This window comes from Enhydra lutris, unplaced genomic scaffold (assembly GCF_002288905.1).
Source record: "Enhydra lutris kenyoni isolate GAN:26980312 unplaced genomic scaffold, ASM228890v2 scaffoldscaffold30, whole genome shotgun sequence".
Lineage (NCBI taxonomy): Eukaryota > Metazoa > Chordata > Mammalia > Carnivora > Mustelidae > Enhydra > Enhydra lutris.
Window position 1 is genome coordinate 5215573 of NW_019154114.1, and position 12644 is coordinate 5228216.

The following is a 12644-nucleotide window of genomic DNA, read 5'->3' on the forward strand; positions in this document are numbered from 1 at the left end:
TAAAGACAGCCAGGCAGGCACCCCAGATGAAGAATTTTTTTAAATCGCTTTTCAAATTAAATATTGAGTAGTTAAAAGTAATCATTATTAAAAAATGGTAAGGCATAAAGAATGACAGTATCATGAGCCTCTTTAATCCTACCACCCATTTATAGAAGAAACAATGCTATTTTGAACTCCTCTGTGTGGCCCTCCTTGATCCCAGCCTTTTCCCTTCCTTTTTATTATTTACTTATTTATTTATTTATTTTAAAGATTATTTATTTATTTGGCAGAGAGCAAAAGTAGGTGGGGGGGGAGCAGGCTTCCCGCTGAGCAGAGAGCCCATGCGGGGCTTGATCCCAGGACCCTGAGATCATGACCTAAGCCGAAGGCAGAGGCTTAACCCACTGAGCCACCCAGGCGTCCCTTCCCTTCCCTTTTAAGGATAATCACTGTCCTCGTTCCTTGCTATTCTTTTTAGTGCTATCCCTGAAGAATATATTGTTCTTGTTTTGCATAATTATAAAATTACATAAATGTAATCACACAGTATGTCTTCTGTGATTTGCTTATTTTTTGACTTAGCGTATTTCTGGGATTATCTATGTTTAATTGCTATGATTTATTTGGTTAGATGAAGGTTTTCCTAGTTTGTTTGAATTGCTCCTTATATTTTTCCTTAAACTAAGTGTTTGATATACTGAGGCAGGATTGGCGGCACTCTTTTACCACCACCCCAGTCTCTTTGTTCGTCCTTTCCTGTTAGCCTCCTGTTCCCTCTGCTTTATTTCTCTTCTCACCTGCCTTTATTTTGAGGCCGTACCCAGATGCACCTGTTAGGCTCATCTGACCCCTATTGGAATCATTGAGGACTGCTGAAGTTTTCCAGATAGCTTTATGAATTTATGTGTTGTAGTTTTTGATGTCATATGCTGAGTAACAAATATTTTCAGTGGCTTTGACACTTTTGTGTATTTCTTGAATTTTTTTCCTTTTTATTTGACTTTAAAATTTTTTTCTCTACATTTTGGGCATTATGATGTGAATAGAATTCTGACAATTAGACCTGTCCACAAGAAGTGTCCACAAGTAAGGCTGCTTTTCTTTGCTAAAACTGAGGAGCTGATTGGCACCATGAAAGTCTTCTGCGGGCGGGCCAATCCAACCACAGGATCTGTGGAGTGGCTGGAGGAGGATGAGCACTACGATTACCACCAGGAGATTGCAAGGTAACAAGGTTGTGTTCACGATTGTTCGCAGCTTGGTGGGGCACTTGATTGCCAAGCGGGAGCCCTGGAATGCAGTCTGAATGTGGACTAGGCATTACTCAGTGCTTCTGATTAGGGCAGATGTTGGTCACGAGCAGGTTTGCTTAGCCAGGTAGCTTTGTGTGGGGGTTAGGCAAAGTCCTTTCTGTTTGGAGAGTGAGATATCATGTAACAGCCTTACTGGCGTCTCAGAGGGGGTCTGTCTGGTGGAGCAAAGAGGACCCAAGGTTCAGTCGTGGAAGGAGTAGTAGTAGTTGAAGAGTTCATGAAATGTAATCATTTACTTGTGCTACCGAAATGGTGATACATGTTAACATATGTTAATATGGTTAAATCCTCTTGAATGGAAAAAGCAGGAAAATGTGTGTTGTTTTTTTTCTTAGATGGGATCTTTAAAACTATGTAAGTGAGTTACTGTTCTTTAGCAGTTATGAAGTGCATACAGCATGCTAGCACCATGCTAGGATTGTGAATACCAAAATGAAAAAGATAGGGTTCCCATCCTCAGGGGACATGCAATTTGTGCAAGAGACAGGCATAGAAAAAATATGACAGTGAGAGAAAGACTAGTGGATACAGGCCCAAGAGTGCATGGAAGCAGCAAGAACAGCTGGGCTGGGAGTGATATTTGGGTGATTTCCCAAATATAGGAGAGAAATTCCTTTCTGAGCAGCAGGGATTATGTGTAACCTTCCAGATGAACTGGTTTAGGAGGTTTGGAAGCAGTTCAAAGGGGCTGGAATGGGGTACAAAAGCAGGGCTATGGTGAGAGAGGGTACTGAAGAAGGTAGGCAGGGTTGTGTTGTGAAGGGTGGTGGCAAAATGCAGAAAGAGGAGAATGAGAGTAAGTCTGCGCCCTGCTGCGTCTCAGATCTGACTTTGGTCAAGCTGCTTAACTTCCTTGAGCCTCAGTTTGGTAATATATGGCTCAATGTATGTAATAATGTACATGTCCTCATATAATATCTTTATTTTAGGGTTTGATGGATGAATGAAATACAGTATGTGGTGCAGAATAGGGGATCAAAATCATTACCTTCTTTCTAAGATAAAGAACATTATTTCCTGAGTAATTGAGATGTTAAACAGGGAGCAAACAGATTATTAACTGAGAGCAGTGTGGAAATTGGGTTGGAAGGAGCGGAAACGATTTGGGTGCCATCGCAAACCCCACAGGTGAGGCAGTAGAGGTGGGAGAGGAGGAGACAGCTTTGAGGGAACTTGGGTTTGGTAACTCATTGGATGCAGTGAAGGAATGAGAGAGAAAATTCAAGAAGCATTCGAGATTTCTGGGTGGGTGGAGTTGTTGTTCTGAGAGAGAACACAGGAGGAATGGGTGTTGCTGGGAAGAGGAAGGTGAGGGAGATTAGGTATCTGGGTTTGGACATTCAGGTAGAGATGCCAGTGGGTGGATAAACATGGGTCTGGGGCCAGTTTGCCGTTAGAATCGTAACTGGAAAAAATTGCAGGCTTTCAGAGGGGGTATGGAGTGAGAAAGGTGGAGGGCTGAAGAAGGAATCCTGGAATAGAGGAAGCAGAAGAATGAGGAGGGAATGGACAGAAAGTGGGAAAGAGAAAGAGCAAGAGGGAGTGTCCAGCTGGAGAGAGAAATCCTGGATGTTCGCAGTGGAATGGGCTGATAGTGCTTTGGGAGAGTGATGTCTGGGGAGTGGTGGGGAGAGTGGGTGGTGAGGCTGGGAAGATGAGGACCAAAAATGCCTCTTGAAAGGCAGAGAAAGGCAGAATCAGATTTCAGCTATGCATTTGTGAGTGGGTTCGTGTGTAAAAGTCTTGGTGTGCCCTTAAAAACCAAAACCAACACTATTTTTTCAGTACAGTGCTCTTCAAAGTGTAGAGTATGAACTGCCTCTGTCACACCATGCCTGGGGCACCAGTTAAAGTGCATGTTTCCAAACTCCATCCCCGTTTCTGGCTCAGGATCTATTTGCAGGTATCCTGCAAACCTGCATTTAAAATAAGCTCTCCAGACTGCTTGATTGGCTCAGTCAGTAGGACATGTGACTCTTGATCTCAGGGTCATGAGTTCAAGCCCCATGTTGGTTGGGCATGGAACCTACTTTAAAACAAAAACAAAACCAAAAAACACTCAGTGATCCTGATGTTGACCTGAAGTGGGAGGTCCTCTGTTCAGTGAGCGCCTGAGCTCTTACCTGGAACTCAGAAGGCATTTTGGGGCTGGGACTGCTGAGTTCTGGAGGTTTATCCTGACCCTGCCAGAGATTTTCCAAGTTTGTGAATTATTGTAGCAGAATACGGAAGAGCAACTCTCCTCCCTTTAACAGCCTATAGTTTGGTGCAATCTTCATTCTCCCTGATGATGTGAGGGAGAGTGCTGGGCATGATACCCCTCACTTCCATGGCAGGTGTATACTTCTCCTGTCTCCTCTCTGCCGTGTTGCATCTGTGATTATCCCAGTGTGCGGATGTATGCAAGATTAACTGAAATATTAGATCGAGTCTGAGCTCAGGAGGAAGACAGATGTGTGCTGCATAACATGATCCGTGTGCTGGTGGCTATGCTTTTACTGTGACGGGGCTGACTACCAGAGCATTTGTAGGTCTGGGGTTCTTTGGTGAAAATAAACATCTTTCTCTAAGATTTTTTTTACCTGCAGCACTGGAGAATGATAGTTTGTAATGCTATTAAAATACTTTGAGGGGCACCTGGATGGCTCTGCCGGTTAAGCGTCTGGCTTCAGCTCAGGTCAGGATCCCAGGGTCCCATGCTGGGCTGCCTGCTCAGCCAGGGAGTCTGCCTCTCCCCTTCCCTGTGCTCATGCTCTCTCTCACTCACTCCCTATCTTAAAAACATAAAATAGTTTAAAATGGGCCTGGATTAGGGATGTAAAGTAAAGTAAAATAGTTAATAATATTGTACTAATGTTACATGGCGACTACACTTACTCTAGTGAGCATGGAATGTAGAATTGTCAAATCCCTCTGTTGTATACCTGAAACTGGTGTAGCATTGGGTGTCACTTATTGTTCAGTAATAAAAATAAAATCCGTCTGATTTAGGAATGTGTTATGTATGTGAATGCTCTCATAGGTTGCTGGATATCATTATTGGTAGAGAGGTTTCTGACTTGTTTTGTTTGTTTTTTAGATCATCCTATGCTGATATGCTGCATGACAAAGACAGAGTAAGTATAAAAGGGAACCGTTATCTTGCTGTGGTGTCACAAGGTTAAAATCCTACCCCCCCGCCACCGCCAAATTCCCTCCAGGGGCCTAATGGTAGAATAATGTAGAGAGGTGTTAGGGCGCAGTGGTCAGGAGATCAGTCAGGAGACTGGGTCTGATTCCAGCTCTACTGTTTACTGGCGTGGGACCTTGGAGAAGACATGAGACCTCTGGTATATTATTAGGATTTAAAAGGAGTGGGATATACTAGCTGATCTCTTCTAGCTAAAAATTCTCTAATTACACAGGTTTACCTTGGATAGTCTGTAATTTTAAAATCACATCTCTAGAGGCCACTGCAGACTGTTTTGTAGAGCACATTTGGCTTCCATTGCTTGGTGACATTTCAGCTTTTTTTTTTTCTTTTTTCATTTTTGTTTTATCTGAGTTTTCTTGTTTGAATTATGTTATAGTTCTGGACTTAGGATGGCTAGCAACACAGGCTTTTCTGGTCTGTAGGAAAGAGGGCTGGACTAGTCATTCTCATCTGGATGGCTCAGAAATGGGGCGCCTTGGGGTGCCTGGGTGGCTCAGTGGGTTAAAGCCTCTGCCTTTGGCTCAGGTCATGATTCCAGAGTCCTGGGATCGAGCCCTGCATCAGGCTCTCTGCTCAGCAGGGAGCCTGCTTCCCTTCCTCTCTCTCTGCCTGCCTCTCTGTCTGCTTGTAATTTCTGTCAAATAAATAAATTAATTAAAAAAAAAAAGAAATGGGGAGCCTTGAAGGCGAAGGGTGCAGGGCCATGCTTAGGGACTGAGCAGTGCAGTGCAGGCGAGGGTTCAGGGCCCATGGCGACCTGGTCGTGAGGCTGTGTTGGTGGTGGTGTGTGCTTCATCCAGCCCTGGTTAGTTGCTCAGCCCGAGGAATTCTGGCAACAACATGACAGCGCAATCTCCGTAAGCATCATTAAGTTTGTAGGCTACACCAGAGAGGACTAGGTGCTTCCCTGATCTTCATCAAATATCTCCATGCCTTTGCTGAGCTATTGCGGAATTACAGAATGTGGAGCAAACATTGTTCCTGGTTTTGACTAATTTGCTCTAGCTTCATGGTCTTGGTTTCTTAATGGATTCTTGGGTCTGTGAGCCTGATTTTATGTCATCTGCGCAGTGGACCTTTTTTGCCTCAACTTCCAGGGGATTTGGACAAATGGCATTACCATCCATTCAGTCAGGCAGGCTGGAAAGATTTTTTTTTTTTCTTTCTCTACCTAGCAGCCCGAGGGGTCTTCCTGAAATGCCAATCTATTTTACTCCTCTGCTTGAAACCCTGAGAGCCCTGTTTAGCACCATCCCTAGTGGCCTCTCATTGCTGTCAAGGTAAAATCCAAACCTCTTGGAGGAATGTTCCTGACTATTACTTACCCCTTTAACTTCTGCTACCTGGCCCTCCCCCCAACTTCTCCTTATCAGGAAATAGAGTCAGAATTTTTTTTTTTTTTTTAAAGATTTTATTTATTTATTTGTCAGAGAGAGAGAGGGAGAGAGAGCAAGCACAGGCAGACAGAATGGCAGGCAGAGGCAGAGGGAGAAGCAGGCTCCCCGATGAGCAAGGAGCCCGATGTGGGACTCGATCCCAGGACGCCGGGACCATGACCCGAGTCGAAGGCAGCTGCTTAACCAACTGAGCCACCCAGGCGTCCCTAGAGTCAGAATTTTCTGGGTAGTGGCAGAGCCAAGGTAAACTAATTTTTCTGTACTTTTGCTTGGTGCCTTATATTTTGTTATTATTTTAGAACACTTCCATTATCCCATAAAATTATCTCTTGCCTGTTTGCAGTCTCTCCTGGTCCCTCTCTCAGCCCTAGGCAACCACTGATCTGCTTTCTGTCACTGCAGTTTTGCCTTTGCCTTTCCTAGAAATTTCGTATAAATGAAATGATATGATAGTCTTACGTGTCTGTTTTCCTTCATCATGTTTTTGAGGTTCATTCATGTTGACTATATATTAGTATTCATCCCTTTTTATTGCTAAGTGATACTCCATTATATAGATTTACCCTATCTTGTTTATCATTTACCAGTTGATGAATATTTGGATTGTTTTCAGTTTTGGCTAATAGTAGTAGTCCTATTTGTAAACATTCACATGCAGGTCTTTGTGTGGACATATTGTCGTTTCTTTGGGCTATATATATGTATGTGGAACTGCTGGGTCCATATGTTAAATGGGTTTTAATTTTCATTTTTTCTAAGAATTAATGATGTCAAACATCTTTTCATGTGGTTACTTGTCATCAGAATATCTTCTTTGGTTTAGTCTAGGGTTGTGAACACAGGTATGTTTCTTTTCTTTTCTTTTCTTTTTTAGATTTTATTTATTTGAGAGAGACAGAGCATGTGTGTCCGTGCACAAGCCAGGGGGAGGGGCAGGGGGAGAGGGAAAAGTAGACTCTCCACTGAGCAGAGAGCCTGATGCAGGGCTCAATCCCAGGATCCCAGGATCATGGCCTTAGCCAAAGGCAGAGGCCCACCCAGGCGTCCCTTTGCTCACCATTTTTATAGACTTTTTTTATAGATTTTTTTTAAAGATTTTTTATTTATTTATTTGACAGAGAGAGAGAGATCACAAGTAGACAGAGAGGCAGGCAGAGAGAGAAGGGAAAGCAGGCTCCCTGCTGAGCAGAGTGCCCATGAGGGACTCGATCCCAGGACCCTGAGATCATGACCTGAGCTGAAGGCAGGGGCTTAATCCACTGAGCCACCCAGGCACCCCACTTACCATTTAAAAAAAATTTTTTTTAAATTCTTTTTAAATATTTTATTTATTTATTTGACAGAGAGAGCGAGAGAGCACAAGCAGGGGGAGCAGTAGAGGGAGAGGAAGAAGCAGGCTCCCTGTCAAGCAGGGAACCCGATGCGGGGCTCCATCCTAGGACCCTAGGATCATTAACCTGAGCCAAAGATAGACGCTTAGCCATCTGAGCCACCCAGACTCCCCTGCTCATCATTATTTTTGAGATTCATCCATTTTGCATGTAGCTATAGTTCATTCATTTTCACTGCTGTAGATTCTGTTGTATAAAGATATCATTACTTACTGTTCTGTTGGTAGACTTTGGGGTTGTTTCTAGCTTTTTGCTGTTGTAAGTAGTGCTGCTAGACCATTCCAGGACCTGTACTCTAGTGTATATGCACACTTTTCTCTAAATTGTGTACACCTAGGACTGGAGCTGCTGCCTGTTGAGTTTGTTCAGCTTTAGTAGGTGGTGTCCGATTCTCTCCCAGAGCGGTTATGCCACTCTACATTCTCATACCCATGAATGATATTTCTTGTTGTTTCACAGTCTTGCCAGTATTTGGTATTAACCAGTTTTTATATTCTTGTCACTCTGGTAGGTATGAACTAGTCTGTCAGTGTAATTTTAATTTGCATTCCTCTGGTTACTACTGAGTTTGAGGTTTTTTTATTTGTTCATTTGGCTTTTCATGTTTCCTCTTTCGTGACTTGGTAATTTATAGGAGTTCTTTGTATATTTTGGGAGCTAATCACTTGTCCATTACATGTGTAGTAGGTGTCTTTGTGGGGTGGTTTTTTCATCTGGTAAGTGGGAGTACTTAAATTTAATGTCAAATTTATTTTATATGTCCTTTATTGGCTGGTACTTTTTGTTTCTTGTTTAAGAAATCCTTCCCTTTTCCAAGGTTTTAAAGGCTGTTGCTGATACATAAAATTTCAGTTGATTTTTATTTTTATTTATTTATTTTTTTAAGATTTTATTTATTTATTTGACAGAGAGAGACACACACAGCGAAGAGGGAACACAAGCAGGGGGAGTGGGAGAGGGAGAAGCAGGCTCCCCGCCAAGCAGGGAGTCCAATGTGGGGCTTGATCCCAGGACTCTGGGATCATGACCTGAGCTGAAGGCAGATGCTTATCGACTAAGCCACCCAGGCGGCCCTCAGTTGAATTTTATTTATTGATTTGAAATTCTTTAATCTTCCTCATAGTAATTATCTGTAGGTAATTTGGCTTTCCACAGCCATTCATGTGTGAATAACAATTTTCTTTCTAGACCTTATTTCATTTTTCTCTTGCTCTTGTGTGTATCAAATTTCTAGTATAAAGTCCACTTTGATTTTTTAAAAATTCTTTTTTAAAATTTAAAAAAATTTTTTAATTTATTTTTTATTTTTTTAAAAAGATTTTATTTATTCATTTGACAGAGATCACAAGTAGGCAGAGAGGCAGGCAGAGAGAGAGAAGGGAGGAAACAGGCTCCCTGCTGAGCAGAGAGCCCAATGTGGGGCTCGATCCCAGGACCCTGGGATCATGACCTGAGCCAAAGGCAGAGGCTTTAACCCACTGAGCCACCCAGGCGCCCCCAAAATTCTTTTTTTAAAAAATATTTTATTTATTTATTTGACAGAGATGACAAGTAGGCAGAGAGGCAGGCAGAGAGAGGCAGAAGCAGGCTCCCCGTGGAGCAGAGAGCCTGACTCGGGGCTCAATCTCAGGATCCTGGGATCATGACCTGAGCCAAATGCAGAGGCTTTAACTCACTGAGCCACCCAGGTGCCCCTAAAAATTCATTTTTATTTTTATTTATTTTTTATTATTTATTTATTTACTTATTTATTTATTTATTTATTTGACAGAGAGAGAGAGAAAGAGATCACAAGTAGGCAGAGAGGCAGGCAGAGAAAGAGGGGGAAGCAGGCTCCCCGCCGAGCAGAGAGCCCGATGCAGGGCTCCATCCCAGGACCCTGAGATCATGACCTGAGCCGAAGGCAGAGGCCCAACCACTGAGTAGCCACCCAGGTGCCCCTAAAAATTCATTTTTCTTTTAGAAGATTTATTTATTTATTTGACAGACAGAGATCACAAGTAGGCAGAGAGGCAGGCAGAGAGGGGTGGGGGGAAGCAGGCTCCCCGCTGAGGAGAGAGCCTGATGTGGGGCTTGATCCCAGGACCCTGGGATCATGACCTGAGCTGAAGGCAGAGGTTTTAACCCACTGAGCCACCCAGGTGCCCCTAAAAATTCATTTTTAAAAGTTGTTCATAATCTTTAGTTTCTCTAATATCTGCAGCATCTATACCTATACCATATTCTACCTTGCCACTCCCTGCCTTATTCCCAGCTTTTGGTTACTTCCCCCTCCCCCTTTTTTTGGACTTACCAGAGGTTCATCAGTTTTAGTAGATTTTTGAAATAACTTTTATTAAAAATCCTATAAAATGTCTATTTCCCTAGTTCATTAATTTTTGTGTTTTATTATTTTTATTCATCTGCTTATTCGGCAGTTATGTTGCAGTCCTTGTTCTAATTTTTTGAGGTGCTTACCTTACCGTTTGTCTTTTCTAATACACTTCTCTCCAAATACTGCTTTTAGCTATTGCGTGAGTTTTGATATGTAATTTTTAAAAATTCAGTTCTAGATATTTTCTAATTCTCTTTAGATTTAGTGTTTTACCTGTGATTTTAGAATTTCTCAGTGTTCAAAAATCTCTTTTTCTTTAGTTATATTTTTGTTATTGAGATTTCTAATTTGATTACACTTAGGTCAGAGAATACTGTCCTTTTGATACTAGTCTTCTGTTAGTTGTGTACTGTCGCACAACAAATTATCCCAAAATTTAGTGGCTGAAGAGAGTTATTATCTCACTATTTCTGTGGGTTTGGAATCTGGGCTCAGCTTTGCTGTGACCGCTGGCTCTGGGTCCCTAGCAGGCTGTGATCAAGGGGTCCCCCGGGCAGGCAGTCATCTTAAGTCTCAGTTGGGAGGAATCCACTTCTAGGTGTTTGGCCTCTTAATGTTTCGTACTAACTTGCCAGCTCATTAGTGCATTTAAAAAGACTTGTAAGTGGGGCACCTGGGTGGCTCAGTGGGTTAAGCCTCTGTTTTCGGCTCAGGTCATGGTCTCTGGGTCCTGTGATCAAGCCCCGCATTGGGCTCTCTGCTCAGCGGGGAGCCTGCTTCCCCCTCTTTCTCTGCCTGCCTCTCTGCCTACTTGTGATCTCTGTCTGTCAAATGAATAAATCTTTTTAAAAAATTAAAAAAAAAAAGATTTGCAAGTATTTTCCTCATCATTATTAGTTATTTTCAACAGAAGGGTCAGGCTACCTATTGAGCCAAACTGTGATAGGTAGAACATATATCTGTTTAAGCTACCAAATACCTGACCAAAAAGAGATGATTTCCTTGGTGGGGGGGGGGGGGGGGTTACTTTGTAGGCCAGGAGCCTGTGTGAATTAGAGTCCAGTGAGGAAGTCCAAAGCCAGGTTACTCTGTCAGCACAGGGACGGGGTAACACAGATGTGGGAGCCCTGGGAAGCAAATGGGAGCATGGAGGTTCCCTAGTGGTAGTAATTGCAGGAAGCAGCTCCGTTGCCTGGGGTGGAAACGCAGAGAAAAGTGGGATTCTTGAGCCCAGAAACGTGAAGGCGAGCCCCTGTGGAACTGGTGCTCAGCTCTCTGAGCGGAACCCCTGCTGGAGTATTGCTGCCGCCTGAGGGGCAGAGGCGGCTGGTGATGAGAGGACGGAGAGGAGCTGCCCCTGGAGCCAGATGCCACTCCTCCGAGGATGCTGATGAAAGCAGCAGCCATTTGAGAAGGAATAAGTTTTCTCCCCCTTCCGGTCGCCCTCTAGTTTCCCTGTAGTCCATACAGAGTAGCTGGAAAAGGAGAATGTGATTGGCAGAACCCCAGCCCCTCGAAGCAGAGTATAGAGAAGAGGTGGGGGTGAAGAGGAGGGACAGTCGCCAAATAAAGGGCAAGAGCTGAGCCCATGCTCTTGGAGTCTTGCAAGGTCTGCCCGACCCAGCTAGCTAGTGCTGTTCCTTGAGAGGCCAGAAAGCCGTGGGATCATGACTTCCACTGTTTCTGCCAGCCGTGAGTCCCAGACTTCACATAGTACCTTTCCATTTATTTATAGTAACTGGTACGAAGTGACAGCTGTTTTCTCCCTTTCTCTTAGAATATAAAATATTACCAAGGTATCCGGGCTGCTGTGAGCAGGGTGAAGGACAGAGGACAGAAGGCCTTGGTTCTTGACATTGGCACTGGCACAGGACTCTTGTCAATGATGGCCGTCACGGCAGGGGCTGACTTCTGCTATGCCATTGAGGTGAGTCACGCTCTTCAGGTGTGTGTCCTGTGTCTTGTGTGGGAAGTCCCTCATGCACCGTGCTTGTCCGTTTGTTCACACACATTCACGGAGTGTTCACTCTGTGCCAAGCACAGGGCAGGTTCTGAGGATATGGAGATGAATCAGACATAATTCCTTTCTCCAGGGGCTCATTTTCTCCTTGGAAATAGCTGTTCTTAGCCTTGGCTGCATGTCTGAATCACTGAATAGTTTCAAAAAATACTGACTCTTAACTGCCTCCTTCCCTCCAGTTTTAATTTAATTCTGGATGGGGCCTGGGCATTGGGAGTTTTGACTCTGCCCCAAGGTTGAGACCTGCTAGCTTAAGTGTCCCCACAGAGCCAGCTATCTGACCATGTTTGTCAAGAATTGGGTGTTTAGGGACATCTGGATGGCTTAGTCAGTTAAGTGTGTGCCTTTGGCTTGGGTCATGAACTCCGGGTCCTGGGATTGAACACTGCGTTGGGCTCCCTGGCCAGCAGGGAGTCTGCTTCTCCCCCTCTCTCTGCCGTTACACCCCCTGCTTGTGTGTGCTTGCTCACTTGCTCGCTCTCAAATAAATAAAATTTTCAAAAAAAAAAAAAAAAAAAAAAGAATTGGGTGTTTAATATACAGTTAAACACGTATTGTTTTTCTGATAATGTCAGTAATGCATTCCATTATAAGAAATATGGTAAATGTAGAGTAAAAATAGCATGTTAGCTCACAGTTAACCATTGTTAAAATTTTGGTGTATTTTCTTCCCAGCTTTTGGTAAGGGGTGACATGTATTTAAACACTGCCTCTGGGGCGCCTGGGTGGCTCAATGTGTTAAGCCTCTGCCTTGGGCTCAGGTCATGATCTCAGGGTCCTGGGATCGAGCCCCACATCGGGAATCTTTGCTCGGCAGGGAGCCTGCTTCCTCCTCTCTCTCTGCCTGCCTCTCTGCCTACTTGTGATCTCTCTCTGTCAAATAAATAAATAAAATCTTTTAAAATAAATAAATAAATAAACACTTCTTTCTATGAAATTTCTGTGATAATGGAATGAATTGCAAATAACAAAGTCCTAAAATAACAGTGACTTAAACAAGAGAGAACGGGCACCAGGGTGGCTCAGTTGGT

At 43.6% G+C, this 12644-nt stretch overlaps 1 protein-coding gene across 2 annotated transcripts in view; it reads left to right on the forward strand.

Annotated features, from left to right (window-relative positions):
* LOC111152894 (protein arginine methyltransferase 7) overlaps nucleotides 1-12644 on the forward strand; it is a 48906-nt gene that overhangs the window by 4283 nt on the left and 31979 nt on the right. For both annotated transcript variants that reach the window (XM_022511619.1, XM_022511618.1), the window contains exons 2-4: nucleotides 1032-1211; nucleotides 4378-4414; nucleotides 11371-11520. In XM_022511619.1, coding sequence (XP_022367327.1) covers nucleotides 1117-1211; nucleotides 4378-4414; nucleotides 11371-11520 — 282 coding nt within the window. In that variant the 5' untranslated portion in view covers nucleotides 1032-1116. The remainder of the gene's footprint in view (nucleotides 1-1031; nucleotides 1212-4377; nucleotides 4415-11370; nucleotides 11521-12644) is intronic.